This window comes from Ambystoma mexicanum, chromosome 11 (assembly GCF_040938575.1).
Source record: "Ambystoma mexicanum isolate Mex_15411 chromosome 11, UKY_AmexF1_1, whole genome shotgun sequence".
NCBI classification, from domain to species: Eukaryota; Metazoa; Chordata; class Amphibia; order Caudata; family Ambystomatidae; genus Ambystoma; species Ambystoma mexicanum.
Window position 1 is genome coordinate 1,460,332,558 of NC_090934.1, and position 17,064 is coordinate 1,460,349,621.

Below are 17,064 nucleotides of genomic sequence, written 5' to 3' on the forward strand. Positions count from 1 at the left end.
TTCATATCTTTGAGTGCGGCGTAGAGGGCGTCTGCTTTGTGGTCCTGCTCATCATTAAAGTTAATGTCACCAAGGATGATGCATTTAGTATTAGGTTTGATATGTGGGGCTAACAGCAGAGGGAAGTCTATATCTGGATGGCTCCTGTTGTTGGGTGATCTATAAATGACCAGAATATTGATGGTGGTTTTCTGGTTAGGTGCAAATTTGGCTAAGAGGAGTTGGTACCCTTCTATTTCTTCAAGGGGGCAGGATCTAATTTGCATGTTTGTTTTAGCTATTATAGCTGCACCACCTCCATGTGCATTGGATCTATCAGTCCTGATAATGTTGTAATCTGGAGGGATGGCAAGTGCCAATAAAGGTCCAGATGCTTGGTGCAGCCAAGTTTCTGTAACTACTAGGAGGTGCACATTTTGTTCGGTGATGAGGTCATGGATCTCAAAGGCATGGGCTCCTAGTGAACGAGCATTGATAAGGGCGCCCTTTAAGGTTCAGTGCTGGCTCTGCTGGAGGCTCAGTGTAGGTATTCGATACATGCGAGTCAGTGGTGCTTACAGATTGTTTGGCGGTGACTGCCAGAGGTGTCTTCTATTGTTTGTTCTTAGGGAGAGAGTTGGGCTTGGGCTGTTTTGACCTGGCTAGAGCAGAAGAATGGTTCTGCAAGAACACCTTGGTGCGTGATCTTAAAGGATAGTTCCGGGACTTTTTTTTTATTGTCCCTACGGGTCGGCCATGTGTTTGTAAGCATAAATCGGTAGATCGTAGGAAACTTTCCTATGGACCTTACCCGACTTTTCGCCCATTATCGCACTCGAAATCAGCCTCCATTTTGTGATAATCCTATCATTCCGCCGCATCGACCTGGCTCACCTGCCTTTGCGGCACTAAATCAAATCCCCCGCCCCTGAGCCTGACATCAGCAGACGCGTACTGCCCATTTCAAGCACGTCTCGTGTCAACAATCGCTGCGCCTCAGCTATTGACGTGTTGCCATGGAAATGGCAGGACGCCTCTTTCCCCAATAAGTATAAACAGACCGTTTCACAACACACAGCAGCAGATTTTCGATTCCATTCCTCTCTCTGTGTTACTTTGAGTATTCTGTGACTCGTTTCAGTGCTCTGGTCAGCTACCTTCGCCGCTTGTAGCCCGTGTGAACACCTGTACCATCTCTGTAAATTATTTTACTATCTTTACCGCACAATGGCCACAATAATGCCGTATATGTACGAGCCCGAGTACACCGAGGAAGAACTACTGGAAAGTCAAGCACGCGAAAACGATGGGGATTCGGACGGCAGTTGGGAGGACCAGTCAACGGATGAAGAGCCTGGACCATGTCGCATGGACGGCGTCTCCACCTGGTGCACGTGCAATCGGTGCGAGCTAATGCCAACTGAGGAGGAGAACTGCTGCTGCCGTGAAAATTCCGGGTGCTTGGCCTACATTTCGGAAAGCGAGCAAAGTCTGCAGGAAGGCGAGCAAAGTCCGCAATGCATCACCGAGCTGCCAGAGTTCAGGGAAGCCTGCCTCTCACGGACCGTGTTGAGGATGATGATGGTGCTTATGCACGAACTTCGCGGCACTGTTCGTCCGCGTAATCCGAGTAACGAGTAAGTATACTCTGTTTGTGATGTCAGTGATGCCACCACTATTTCATGGTCGTCTCCCACATATAAAATTACATTTACATATCATTCGAACGCATGTAAATTTGTTCCATATAGTGCATTTTCTAGATATAATTTTTTTCTAAGAAAAATGACATGTGTTACCTGAATCGACATTGATAAGAAAGTTTGGTCAGTTTAATACAGTTTGCATCTTTTTTTTTCACAGGTGGTACAGGCTGGTGGCCTATCGTTGCTTCACTTGGTGGCTTCACGGGAGGCTCGGACACCGCGTTCGGAGAGTAATACCTGCCTGTGCGGTACTTGCCATTAGACAACATTTCCCCAGTGACAGTGGACAATACCGCGGATTTTCCCTCGATGTGCTGCAACCTCAACTTTACAATGTGTAATGTTTATTATTTATGTTTAATTAAAATCTAAAATAAAGCCCAACATATATTTTAACAATGGTTGTTTTGATTTTTTAAATGAATCTAGTGTATATTCTCCTGGGAGGGTGAGGTATTTATAAACTCACCCCCCTGCATTCCATGTAGTAGATCCTGCAGCCATCCTCTTACATTCAGTTAGATGGCCTCTCCTTGGTGAGGCCCTGCGGCAAACGGGTCTTGTCTGCACGACCACCGCCCCGATCCACCCCCCGCCCTATCAAAGGCAGTTCGCACCGGGGTACTTGTGCTGGCAAGTGGAGCTGTCAGGGAGCGATAAAGGCCAAGAGGTGCCAAAGACCATGTACACTTCAAAGTGGTCTATAGAGCATGGGTTGTTGTTCCCATGTCTACCTCCAGACCCCGTGTCTCCTGCCAAGCATCCCCCCTCACGCTGGACGGCCCCCTGCAATCCACATAAGTGTGTCTCCATTCACGAGTCTTCCTGTGTCTTGTCTGCACGACCACCGCCCCGATCCACCCCCCGCCCTATCAAAGGCAGTTCGCACCGGGGTACTTGTGCTGGCAAGTGGAGCTGTCAGGGAGCGATAAAGGCCAAGAGGTGCCAAAGACCATGTACACTTCAAAGTGGTCTATAGAGCATGGGTTGTTGTTCCCATGTCTACCTCCAGACCCCGTGTCTCCTGCCAAGCATCCCCGCTCACGCTGGACGGCCCCCTGCAGACCGCATAATGCCACGACATATACACGTCATTCATTCACAAACACACCCCTGTTTCGAATTCTTTATAACCCACTTCATATTTCTAATGAGAACTTCTTTGCGCTTTGCTAGTCAACCCGTGAAGGTGCTGGTTATCTGCTCTTCGTCTCTGTGAACTTCCGTGACCACTTTGAGCAAACTCGTCAGTTTGCAACCTGTGAACTGCTCCCTGTTCTACGACAAGAAACTACTCTGATCCCTGCATCTAACTGTTTGTTCGTCAAGGTAAGTCCATGTACCATAATCATTTTGCGTCCAATTTTTTAATTTATATCTATTTGCTAGTAGTCATCAAATTGCATCCATGTTTTCTTTTCGTTCACGACAGTACATGCAAGGAACTAGTCACATGTTCTGAGTTTAGTCAAATTACTTTTTCTATTTTTTGAAAGTTATTGAAATACTTATCCGCATGTGAATAACATGTATAGTTCCAAGAACCAAAACGGACCTTGCATTGAACCTTTTATGTGTCATTTAATGTTTTAACACATTGGTATTCATAGAGAATTGTTGATCTTTACTTTTCAGAACTTTCCATAATGCCTGCCTGTTCCATTGGCGGTTGCCCTTCGAAGACCCATAACAAATCTGAAGGTACTATAATGCATGTTTTCCCTAAGACAATAGATCAGATAAGAGAATGGGTCCGATATTGCGGATATCCAGCCTCTGAGATAGAAAGTAGAGTCCTAGAAGTCTTTGCGGACAAGAGGGGTGATCGATACCGCATCTGCAGCAGGCACTTTAGCCCAGACATGTACTCCACATCATTGCTAATAAGGACGAAAACACCGCGAGCGAGGCGAAAATTGCTCTCAACCGCTATTCCCACTCTATTCGTCCACATCCCTCCACTGGTGAGTCAAGTTTACGTATTTATCTCTCGGCATTGCGGTAGTGTGTAGCATTAGCTAACAATAATTTCCCCATTTATGTATCCACTCAATATGAAGGCTGAAGATTCTCCATCCGTGTCGTTATTGCAGTCATCAGCCACTTCAAGCGCCTATCGGGTAATCTTACTTAGCTATTCTGACACTGACTTGTTTTAGGCATGTAAATCAATAGTTTTAATTGATCGTGTAATTATTTTACCTAATGGTACACCACAGTACTCGTCCTCTAGTCTTTGTTTTCAGTTATAATTATTGTTATCCAAAATAATGCAAGTACTGTCTTTCAGGGAGATGCTGAGGAGTCCAACGCATTGACGACAACCGTAGATGTCACTCAGATGCTCGAGGTACGTTTCCGGACAGTTCCATCGATGGAGATCATCAGATCTTGCATTCTTGTAGCGTGATTGTTACACACAATGTTTCTTTCGTTTTTAGCCATTGGTATGTCCTTCTGTCGTCGCCCTCCTATGTGTCTTCTTTTTTCAATATTGTGTTCATTACTAATGAAAGTCCTATGTTTCAGGGAGTCGATGGAGCATTAGTCCAAGAGGAAGGGGGAGCATGCAGTTACGGGTCGGCGCAACAGCTTGCAGAAGTGTGCACCGCAGTTACAGCGTTCCTTGATGTTCTTATGCATTTCGAGGTATGGATACTGACAGATCAATCATGCGAGATCAAATGACGTGATTACATCCGCTATACTTCCTTCTTTATTAACGCAAGTACTATGTTTCAGGGAGCTGACGGAGCTTCTTCAACAAGAACATCACCCCTAGTAGTTGATGCAGATCTCTGGGTGGTGACACTTCCAACGATGGAGCAAATCGAATCATATTTGGATATCCATTATTTATTTTAGACAACTGATCATTTGTGCAGGTCTATTTAGATGAGCCGTTGACGCCTGCAGAAAGTTTATGTTCTTTTAAACAAAATAGAAAACCATACTAATGCAATTACTGTGTTTCAGGGAGTTGCTGAAGCGTCATCTTCAATAATATCATCAATGGAAGTCTATGCGGAGCCCGAGGTATGGATCTTGACAGTTCAATCTAACTAGATCAACAATGCGTGAACTATTGTCGTTTGAATGTTCTACACAATGCGTTCATTCGTGTTTTGCTATTGAGATGTACGTATGGGTATTGGTCCCCAAGTACATTTTGTGTTTTCAATATTATTATACATACTAATGAAAGTTCTATGTTTCAGCGAGTCGATGGAGCCTCAGTGAGTGATGGATGTGCTTATCATGAAAGTATAGTCGTTGCAGCGCGAGAGGAAGTGGAGACATGCACACACGAGTCGGAGCAACAGCGTCCAGATGTTGAAGTTCGAGGAAAGAAAGTTTCAAAGAAAAGAAAGCAAAAGAAGGTTAGTGTCCTGTTCACTATATTATGTTGTCTTTCACTGTCAATAGTTCAATACTGTAAATTGTGTTTAAACTGAACATCCCTTTTCTAATCTGTCCTCTAGTTGCGAGTGGGTGTAAGAACTAGATCTACACAGACAGTGAAGCGAACGAGAGATGTTGCTTGTCAAACCTTTTGGCAGGGACTTGAGACTGGAGATGCATCGTGCCAATGGGAAGAATATGAAGTGATTGACAACGGAGCTATACCACCACCAGCCATTGATAGTGAATGTCCTCCTGGTAGTTTGGATGCAGTCGTAGATCAATTCACAGAATCCACACCCGCAAAAAATAAGAGCACGCGAAAGTTGAAGACATTGTTTTTTTCTCCCATCTCCGGACAAGGAACAGATGTTGCAATGGAAGAGAATGAAGTGGACGACAATGAAACACCATCAATATCACTCAGCATAGCGGAAGACGATATCAGAGATTGTACCTTTCATGCGAGTGACATGTCCTCAACGTTACAGGCCGAACCAGCTGGGATGCAGAGTGACAGTATAAGGAAAGAGGCCAAATTCATTGTATTCGATAGCTGTTTGATGGATATTATTATGATGATGAAATGTGGGCATTGGGTTGGTGGGGAAGTATGTGGGGAGCCATTGATTAATGTGACTCGTGCAATTCGAGGCACTAACCTTAAAATACATGCCACCTGTACACAATATCATCCGTTCGCATGGTCTGCACAACCCATGCTGGGGCAACTGCCAGCAGGCAATCTACTTTGTGCAGCGGCCGCACTTTTTAGTGGTTCAAGTTTTAAAAAGTTACAGTATTTCTTTCAGTTTGTGGGAATCCATTTCATTGCGAAAAGTCAGTTCTACAAATACCAAACCGATTATCTATTTCCAGCCATCAGCGAAGCTTGGAGAATGGAAAAAATGTCAATGGAAAGTACATTCGCGGGCAAACGCTTCAGGCTAGCCGGTGATGGACAATGCGACAGTCCAGGATTTTCAGCCAAGTACTGCACCTACCACTTTCAGGACATGGAAAGTAAGAAAATTGTGAGTTCGGTGGTCGTGCAGGTGTCACAAAGTACATCCTCAGTGGCCATGGAGAAAGTTGGCTTTGTAGCATCATTGCAAGAACTACAATCGCGGGGAATGGTGATCGACCTGATAGCCACGGACAGACACGTTTCAATTGCCAAGACAATGAGAGAACAGTACAAAAATATAAATCACCAATTTGACGTTTGGCATCTTGCAAAATCAATCAATAAAAAATTGTCGGCTGCAGGAAAAAAAAAAGATATGCAAGGTATTTCACAGTGGTCCAAGTCAATCAGCAACCATCTTTGGTGGAGCTCAAAAACATGTGAAGGGTCGTTGGAAATTCTACTGGAAAAATGGCGGTCAGTAATGTTGCACTGTAGCAACGTACATCGATGGTCGACAAATGAGCATTTCCACAAATGTGAACATGGCCATTTGTCCACAGAGGAGGCACGGAAGAAGAAGTGGTTGATTCCTTCATCACCCACTCACAAGGCCATTGAAAAGATTGTATTTGATAAAACTATAACAAGAGATTTGAGGGGACTCACGGAATTCTGCCACACAGGAGATTTGGAGGTGTTCCACAATATGTGCCTAAAGTACAGGCCCAAAAGATTGCATTTTGGCATGGAAGGCATGATAAATCGGACTCTTCTAGCGGTCTTGGCACATAACCATAATGTTGGCCGTCAACAAAGTAGGACGACCGGAACTTTAGGGACGCTTCGCTACAATAAGGCCTTCACTAAAAGAAGTAAACAATGGGTGATCAAACCAGTGTTTGAGGATATGCAATATGAGTTTATTGAGAGACTTATCGTAGATGTCCTCGATAGGCACATACATGGAGTGGTGAACGAACCTATGCAGGGGACAACTGCATTGCCACCCAACATTGCCTCTGTTCCATGTCCACCTAAAGCAGAGCTCATTGAGAAATACACATCACGGTTTAAATGATTGTAATTCGATTGTCTGTTCTCTCGAGTCTCCTCATGTTGCAGGCCCATTGCAATTAAACCAAACAGTAATATAAATCATTTTTACAAAAATTATAGAATGTTTCCGTATTACAAACACATGGCCGACCCATAGGGACAATAAAAAAAAAGGCACGCAGACAAGATGCCCTTACACTAACTGGAGCTAACTAGAAATGTGTGCTCGCTCAAAGTGAAGGTCAGCTGCTTTGATGTTTTGCTCGGGTGGCGGAACGGCCCACGACCCAATATAAGGTTCTATTGTGATTTGACCTTGACAGGCCGGGACCATCCTGAAAGACTAAGAAAAGATAATGAATAAAATTTCAGAAACTAAACGATGAGCCACGTTCATTAGAAGAAGTAACGTCGGCAAAGAAGGAGTGGTGTTTCGGGTCTGCCCTACACAGAGACACAATGGAAAATGCAAATATAATGTAAGTAACTTTTGATGAGTTTATACCGCAATTTCATTACTATACAGTGGCTTTAAAGACGGGTTCAGTTGTACTTGTTCGTTCTATGTGGCATAGTGTTTTCTACCGCGCACTATCTGGAGGAGAAACATCTGCTTTTACTGAAGCACCTCAAAACCTTCCTCTTTGCTTCTGCTTTCTCTCTCCCTCTCCCCTGCTACAACTGGTCCACTGTCTGCGACCTCGGTCCTGGGCCCTTCCACTCTCCACCTGCACTGCCTCCCTGTCAACCCCTGCACTGGGGGACTGTCTCAGTATCCTACAGCCCCCCCTTCCCAGCACTTGTTCTGCACTTACCTTGCACTTGCCACCAGCTGGCCCTATTTATTTATTATTTTATGCTACTTACCTTGTACTCCACTCCCCCCCCCTCCATGCCTCGCCACGCCTTTAAACACTTGTGTACACCCAGTAGCGCTGTCCTCGCTATGAAATGAATAATTTTAATAAGGATCTGATGGTGAGACTAATTTCATTTTTTATGTTTTTAGGTACATCATTCACTACTGTCTGTGTCACGAGTACCAGACACCGGCGGACGGCTTCTACAGCCGCCAGTTGCTTCTCCGCGTGAACAACGTTACCACCCTGACCATTTTATGGGACGATCGCCAAGTACAAGTATGCCCTTACGCGGTACTAACGGTTAGATGCAACATACCTACCGTTGTGGTGGCCTAGTGCCTCGTTGTTGGAACAGCCATGCGATTATCAGTGCGACAGAAGAGCTTATTTTTATCGTAAACCAACACCCTGTGTACTGCACACGAACATCGCTTCCCTCAAGACGAACTAATTTGGATCGAGAGCAAAGAAAAATGCAAATCGCTGAATATTCTCTAAACATTTGATGTCCAATAAACGTACTTTGCCAAATGTACAATCTTGCCGTTTGCTTTTAAACCACGGTTTCACATTCCGAATTGTGGTGCTGTATTGTGAGATGCTCTAAGACCCTGTGTACAGCAAAGGACCATCGCGTTCCTCAATACGAACTTTTTGGAACATGAGCAAATAAAAATGCAAATCGCTGAATATTCTCTAAACATTTGATGTCAAATAAATGTACTTTACCACATTTACAATCTTGCGGTTTGATTTCAAAGTACAGTTTCATATTCCGAATTGTGGTGCGCTGTATTGTGAGCTGATCTGTGTTGATTTCCGGGGTCTGTGTGGAGTCGCGTAGAAGACGCCTGGGCGCGTTTGCCTACGCAGCTCAGTCACGTCACGGATAGAGGCGGGGAATATGAATGTTTTGATAAAGTCTGTTTCAGGGGCGGGGGATTTGATTTAGTGCCGCAAAGGCAGGTGAGCCAGGTCGATGCGGCGGAATGATAGGATTATCACAAAATGGAGGCTGATTTCGAGTGCGATAATGGGCGAAAAGTCGGGTAAGGTCCATAGGAAAGTTTCCTACGATCTACCGATTTATGCTTACAAACACATGGCCGACCCGTAGGGACAATAAAAAAAAAGTCCCGGAACTATCCTTTAAGCGATATAGTCTAGAATTGCCTTGAATAGGAGAGGATACTGGGTTGTACCTATTTTTGGCGCATGTTCCGAGATCGTCATAGATGCGGTAGTGGTGGGTTGGAGAGTCATAGGGCTTCTAGTATCACCCGGGGTATTGCTGCAGTCCTGACTGGGCGAGAATGGTGGGGTGGAGCGTAAAAATGGGGTAGGACAAGGGATAGGATGGTGCCGGTAGCAGCCAATTCTAGAGAGGCCATTGCCTTGGGTGGTGAAAGAACTTCCTGAGCAAGGTAGGCAATCATTTACAATACAGAAAGGAAAGACAGTGGAGAGTAGCATGCCTATCATAGATGAAAGCGGGGAGGGGGCTCAGGTAGAGGTTAAAGAGCAGAGGAGAGAGAGAGAGAGAAGTGCCCTATGGTACTCCGCTAGTAACTGGGCAGAGGGTTTAGAAGGGAGGTTTGTGTATTATTTGGGATCTGTTGGAGGGGAAGGAGGAGATCCACTTTAAGGATGCATCCCTGATGCGGAGAGCGTGGAGTCTGTCTGTGAGGATTAGGTGGTCAATAGTGTCGTAGGTTGCCGAGAGGTCGTGAAAGATTAGAGCGACACAACCTTCTGAATCTAAGGTTCCTTTGAGATCATCCCAGATGGAGACTAAGCACGATTCAGTTCCTCTTAGGGGTCTGAAGCTGGATTGGGCGGTGTCGAGGAGGAGCTTTGTTTCTGTGAAAAGGCATAGCTGGGTGTAGCCAGTTTGGGTCGATTGGTTTAGCTAAGAAGTGGTTCAGATTGGTCTGTAGTTGACCGGTAGCAGGGTATCAAGGGTATGTTTAGTGAGCAGGGGTTTGAGGTCTTGTAAACTGGTGGGAAGGGGCCAGGAGTGAGAGAGGAGTTAATAATCGATCTTGCGATGTTGCCGGCACAGGTTGAGGATAGGATTTCTTTTAGAAGAGACGGAGGACAGGGGCCTCCCGAGGGTCAGCTGTTAGCTCGTAGCTTTAGAATTCCTGGGTGAGAGATAGGAGAAGAGCGAGCAGGTGGAGGGGGGCTATGAGAGCCCAGACGTTGATGCGGGGCGGGAGTGGTGGGAGCTACACAATTTTTGTGCCAATGGCGAGGTTACTTTCCAGGGCTATGTTATGCAAGTGGTCACAGAGCGAGTCACAGAGTGCTTGGATGTGGAGCAAGAAGGGGCCTTGGATTCAGAGATAATCTTCTGAAGTTCCCTAAAGGGATTTGGGGCATTGGTGATCCAATTCCAGTAAACAGATTTTTTGGCCGAGCATATTTTTGCACTGTAGGCTTTGAGCTTCTGGGTGTAAGCTGATCTATTCTGCAGTGATAATTCTGTCTGCCATCTGTGTTCAAGGATTTGGTTCTGGGTTTTGAGAAAGTTGAGAGCTGAGGTGAACCATCTGGGGGAGAGGCCCTGTCTATTCGAGATGGATCTGATAGGGGTGAGTGGGCTAAAAGCCATTGGTCAAAAAGGCTGATGGAGTGTTGACCTGACTGGAGTGGAAGGGAAGCAAGTAGGGAATCTGCCAAGTTCGGAGTTACTATGACCTTGTTCCTTAGAGGGGTGCGGGTGGGGAGCTCGGGGTGTCAGTGTGGAAGGTGTCTACGGTCAAGAGTGAAGAAGATGGCTGCATGATCGTCCAGACTAGTGGTGATCAAGTCAGGAGAGCTGAAGATTGCGTCTAGAGTGTGGCCTGCAGAGTGTGTGGGTCCTAAGAGTAGTTGTGTCAGATGAAGGGAACTGAGGTTGTCTAGAATGGGTTGTGTCATGGGGTTATGTGGGACGTCGGACCACATATTGAAATCCCCTAGCATAGTGAGGAAGGGGTGAGAAACCAGGATGGCAACTAGAGTCGCTAAGATTTTCTGCAAAACGTCTGTTGTAGCCTGGGCTCTGTATATGAGTAGGAAGCTGTGAGTGTGTGGGGGCAGGAGGGGGAGGTGAGGAGAAATTTTACTAGGAGGGATTTGCATCTGAGTTGCAGGCTTGCTCCTCGGAGTGTGAGATGAAAAGGATGGATTTGTATAGTATAGCAATGCCGCCTGCCCTGCTGGTTCTGTTACGTACAATAAGAGTGTAGCCTGGAGTGAAGGCCTCGTGTGCAATGGACCGGAAGTCTTGGATGAAAAGGATGCCTGGGCAGTCTGAGGAAATTAGGTCCTAAATGTGACGTGTTTTTTGCATCGTAACTGGCGCTGATCAGGATGCATGTTAGTCTGTTGCTAGGTTGGCCGTTTGCTATGAGGGGAGGGAGGAGGATTCTGGGGGTGGGGGTTAGAGGGTAGGGGTCGGGGTGGCTGCCGCCAGGTAGGCCAAAACACATAGAAGCTTACCCATACACACAGCAAAGGTTCTACACAACAACACTCCAGAAATAGCTACCATGCTTTCCTCCTGTTTAACACCTCAACCAACCTATTCCTTGCAGGTTTGAAATCGCTGATAGGGCAGGAAAATGCCAAAATATCGGTATCGGAAAGCATAGGAGAGTTGCTGAAGGTTATGTTGCGTGTTCTGGCTCGGAGTCTTGCTATAGGGCAATATGGCCAGCCCAACAGCCCAGTTTTCTAGTCCCAGTTTGTAGTTTAAAACCAGGCACTACTCAAAACTTTTGTTGCTAAGTCAAGAATTCCGATTTGTGGACGTGTCCCGGGAGTATTTCTTGCCCCTTTCTAATTCCGCTCATGGCAGGCAACTGCAAACATTCGACTGATTCTTCCCCAGCCCTATCGGAACGGTTCCTAGAATGCCACCCCGTCTCTAAAGGGCCCGGAATGGTTTAGTTTAGTCATTAAAAACTCACTTTAAAGTTGCTCTCGCCCTGCATGTTAGGAGCCGAGATCTCCTGATGGATGATAAAAAGATTTTGGGCAAAGGTCATGAGGGTCCGCGGGAGGTCCTCTCCGATGGTCCTAGAATGAGAAAGACACATTCGTTTTACGTTGATTTCTCCCAGGTGTCCACAGACGACCCCACTTTCATCAGAGACGTCAGTTCATCAAACCTAATATTTGCATGCAGCAGGTGGACTGGGACTGCGAGTGTAAATACAAGAAGAAAACATGAGTGGAGTGAGAGAGGTGGTGACTGGAGAGAAAGACAGCGATAGTGAGATAAGTGGCACGCACATATTAGCATAGAGAATACAGGACAGAGAGAGAGATGGGCTGGAGGAGAGAGAGAGGGAGAGGGTGGGAGACAAAGACAACCCAAAAAAAGAGGGGTAGCAACAACATATGAGTGAGATAGAAAAGAGGGACAAATAGGAGTAGGGATGTGCAGAGATATTTTTTTTTTTTATTTTTTTATTTTATTAGTTCATTACAAACTTTTAAAATACAAAAGACAAAGAAAGAGGAATAAAAAACAAAAGAAAGTAAAAGAAGACAAGCGAACTTAGAGAAAGAATGAATATGGGTGGTTGTTCCGCTTAATCTAATATAGAAAGATGTGCAGAGATATGTACAGAAAGAGGGAGAGATGGGCAAGGAGCGAGGCAGAGACATGGGCCAGAGAGAACTAATGGCGAGGGACGGAGAGAAAAGGGAACAGGGGAGGAATAGAGAGAGAGAGAGAGAGAGAGAGAAAAACAGTTGGGCAGCAAGGCAGAGACATGGGCCAGAGAGAGCAAATAGGCAGGTGCAGAGAGAGCAAGGGAAAGAAAAGGGGACAGGAAGAGAAAGGGAGAGAAGAAGGGAACAGAGAGAGGGCGTGAAAAAGCGAACAGGGAGAGATGGGCAGGGAGAGATGGAGCAGCGAGGCAGAGACACGGGCCAGGGGGAGCAAAAAGGGAGGGATAGAGAGGAGGAGAGAAAGGGGGGCAGGGGAAGAAAAGGGGGCTGGGAAAGAAAAGGGGGCAGGGAAAGAAAAGGGGGCAGATCGCGATGAGGCAGAGGCATGGGCAAGAGGGAGCAAATAGGGAGTGGTAGAGTGAGGGAGAAAAAAGGGGGAAAGGGAGAGGAAAGTTGATAGCAAGGGAAAGGGCACAGGGAGGGAGAGGTGGGCATAGAGGGAGAGATGATGCAGCGAAGCAGAGCCATTGGTCAGGGAGAGCAAATAGGGTGGGACAGGGAGAAAGAGGGAGAGACAAGATGACAGGGAGAGAAAGGGGGACAGGAAAGGAGAGATGGGCAGAGAGCGAAGGGGCAGCGAACCAGAGACATGGGACAGGGAGGAGGAGGGAGAAACAAGGGGACATGGAGAGAAAAGGGGGGCAGGAAAGGAGAGATGGGCAGAGAGCGATGGGGCAGCGAAGCAGAGACATGCGCCAGAGGGAACACATAGGGAGGGACAGAGAAAGGTGCATGAAGAGATGAGATACTGAAGTAGGTTTGGGTGCAAAAAGGGAGACAGACAGATTGACGGAGACAGAAAGAGACGGGCTCCATTCATTCTTGGTTGTCTGCCGACCCTCCCACCAAACACATTTCGCTTTACACCCTCAATTCAGTTGTGAAGACGTGCCCCATGCGGTTACCACATTCAGTACCCGTAAGTCTGCACGACCGAGCGTGCATCATCCGAGGCGTAATTTGAATAGATGGGGATCCCCCATTCCACATCATACACAGAGAGGTTGAGGGGAAATATGGAGTCTCAAGCAGACCCTCAGTTGAACAGTTTAACCCTTAAAGAGTAAACAATGGAGCTTGTGACTCCGAAATACCGCTTTCTTATAGTAACGGAAGGGCTAGCTCATGTCCTCAGACCTCAACCAGCATTCAATAGTGAAAAAGACGTTACTATTAAGTATCAAAAAATACATATTTTAATTAGTATTATACACAATTACATAACACATTAATCTTGTAAAACATTTAGATTATTTCAAACAGATATATTTCAGAAGCTAGTAAAATACTAGAACAAACTTCACTGCAAAAATTAGTCCAAGTACAATTCCAAAGTCAAACCCCACAAACGGGGGCCTGGATAGTAAAGAGGCTTGTGTCGTGCAATATCACAAAATCATACTGAAATTCACCACTCTTCCACTCTTGGTCATTCATTCCAATCAGCTACTCATATATTCATATTCATTCATTCACACATAACAATATCAAACACGGGATAAAAAGCCCAACATGTTTCTTTCCTAATCTCTTTGGGGGAATAAATCCTTGGAAATTCATCAGGGGCACATTTATAAATGGAATTATTATCCAATGGCAGTGGCGCGATATTTTAATCGTCTGGTCTATTCTGGAACCATGTAGATTGGTTAAATTCGCGATATTTCCAATCTTTTAATTCTTGGAGTCGTGGAGAGAGGACTTTAGGAGATATCTTCCCCTTAATTATTGGCCACATTAACAAATATAGCCGGTCTTTTCTCACCAGTTGCTCGTACCGGTAAGTTGTTGTTTCCTTATTCAATGTACGGGCAGGACCTTGTAGTCAATCCAAATCCAAATCGGTGTAGTTTCTTGTTGAACTACACTTCTTAAAGTCATCAATCGGGAAGCAGTTCGATGTATAATTTAACTCCCAATCGGAAACCGGCGCGTCTCGTGTCTAAATGAGATTAGTCCAGCCACTAGAACCAATCGGCATGCGGCAGCGTCCTAATCAAGTCAGTAGCTCAATTTGTACCCTTAAGGTCGCGGCTCGCTCTCTCTTTGGAAAACGTGTGATTGAACAGCGTCTGCTAAATAATAGTTATCCTGTCGATCGTAAAGGTTTTATGTGGCCCGTGAAAGTACACGGCTGCCTGTCCGTGGGAAGGAATGGCAGGGCTAATCCAAAAAACAGAGGTAAGTAGAATTTAATTGATCCGGATCCTGCTGCAGAGGGTAGGGGTTGTTTGACCGAGGTCAATATATTTGCAGCGGAATTGACCGTAGTCGATTTCGCCGCAAATCTATTTGACTTCAGTCAACCAACCCAAATCCCTGATCTGTCAGCAGCCCTATATCAATCCCCTCCCTTACTTACTTTTTTTGCCAGCCGCTGGCACTTCTGCTAACCCCTGCGGCGTCAGTTCCATCCCTCCAACATGGGTCAAAGATGACGATGCAAGGTCCCTTTTTCTATTTTTTCCTTTTTTTTTAGTCCTTCCCTTCCAATGTCCTGGAAGCGCAACCACGAAGCCCATAATACCAAACATGGGGAGCGGAGGACACCCCCGCTCCTCATGTTCGGTATAATGGGTTTCGATTTTTTTTGTAGTGGCCAATTTGGCCAATTTGTCCATACGGACAAATTATTTTCGTCAACTTGGCAGTTTCCTGCTGTGGAACCATGGTATTTATGGTCGGGTATATCGGCATGGCACCCAACGGGCTGGGGCACACCACTCTTAATCGTCCAAGAATGAGCACCCAGAAGGAGAGAAGACCGAAAGAAAAAGCAGCACGAAAGAGAGGGAGCAGCCAGAATGAGGGAAAGATCAGCAAGAGAGCACCCAGAAAAAAATAGAGCAGTCAGAAAGAGAACCCAGGAAGAGAAAAAGAGCAGCCAGAAAGATAGGGATTTATGCATTTAAAGAAGAAAATTGGTGATAATTCTGTCCCAAGTAACGTTAAATGGTTTCATGTAGGCTAACTCCAAATTTACATGAGTAAACCCAGCAACATTTTCATCCCATAAGTAATTCTTTTGCCTGATGTATTGATTGGTAAAGAGAATAGCAGCAGAATGGCAAACACCAAAAGCGACAACTGTGTGCTTATGATATGATATGGCATTTATAACGCGCCCGTACACAAGTGTTTCTAGGCACCACAAGACGAGGGAGGGAAGACTAGGAGGACAAGACAAACAATCCTACTAGGCCTTGTCATTCGGATTGTGCAAGTGCAACGAGAAGTCCAGGGGGAAGTGCAAGGAAGAGGAAAAAGCGAAGTGCGATCAGGGCAGCATGGCTCTGAGTAAGTGCAGACAAGGCAATGCAGCTCTGGATAAGTGCAAGGAGGCAGGGAAGTTGTAGGGGTTACAGTTACATCCTGTAAGTGTGTGGAAGGCCAGGGGGCAAAGGAGGACTGGTTGTGAAGGAGCCTGGTACCCAAAGAGACTCTGAGGGAACCAAGCAACCAGTCGGCGCAGCTGATGGGGAAGTTAGCAAGGAAGTGGGAGAGAGGAGACAGAGGACAAAAGGAGGGTCTTGAGCTGCTTCCGGAACATCAGGTGGTCCGGCCAAGTCTGAGAGGGGCAGGCAGGCAGTAACAGAAGGATGCACCTGCAGAGGAGAGAGATCTACCCTCACTCTCGGCCTGGAGAAACGTTTGACCCTCAGAGAGTTAGAGGTAGCTGAGCGAAGTGCTCTAGAAGGAAGGTATTTTGGAAGAGAGTTGGATGTAGTGTGGGCCCCAATAAGCCTTGTGGACGATGCAGAGGGCCTTGAACTTGATGCTTGCAGCCACCGGGAGCCAATGGTGATGTTTCAGGGGTGGAGAGATATGGTCCCTGGGCTTGAAGCCAAGGATAAGTCTTGCAGTCCTGTTCTGGATTAGTTGCAGGGGGCAAAGAGCAGAGGAGGGCAGATTGAGAAAGAGGCTGTTGCAGTAGTCCAGCCCGGAGAGAACCAGTGCTCTGGAGAGTGAGCTCTGGGGGAAAAGTGAGAAAAGGTAGAATGCCTCTGAGGAGGTGCAGCTGGAAGTGGGCCTTTTTGGAAAGGTCTGTGATGTGAAGAGAGAAGGAGAGAGTGGTGTGGAAGATGAAACAAGGTTTTTTACCTCACTGGAAGGTGAGGGAAGAGGGCCCAGGGAGGGCGGCCAGAGTGAGATAAGGAAAGCGGGAGCAGGGGTCCAAATGAGAAGGATTGCTGTTTTACTGGCATTAAGGCAAAGATTGATCAAGGCACACCAATCCTGAATCGCGGCTAGACAGCCAGAAATGAGAGAGGCAGGAGAGCAGGCTGAAAGAGAACCGCGTGTCATCTGCATAACACTGAATGTTAGAAGAGAAGGAGGAGATCAAGTGGGCCAAAGGGGCCAGAGAGACATTGAAGAGCCTGGGAGAGCAGATAGAGCCCAGGGGGACACCACATGTGGAGGG

At 46.3% G+C, this 17,064-nt stretch overlaps 1 protein-coding gene across 2 annotated transcripts in view; it reads right to left on the minus strand.

The window, feature by feature from the left end:
- Window positions 1-17,064, minus strand: part of IQCH (IQ motif containing H) — a 1,923,049-nt gene that overhangs the window by 9,123 nt on the left and 1,896,862 nt on the right. For both annotated transcript variants that reach the window (XM_069625132.1, XM_069625131.1), the window contains one exon: window positions 11,873-11,981. In XM_069625132.1, the coding sequence (XP_069481233.1) occupies window positions 11,873-11,981 (109 nt within the window). The remainder of the gene's footprint in view (window positions 1-11,872; window positions 11,982-17,064) is intronic.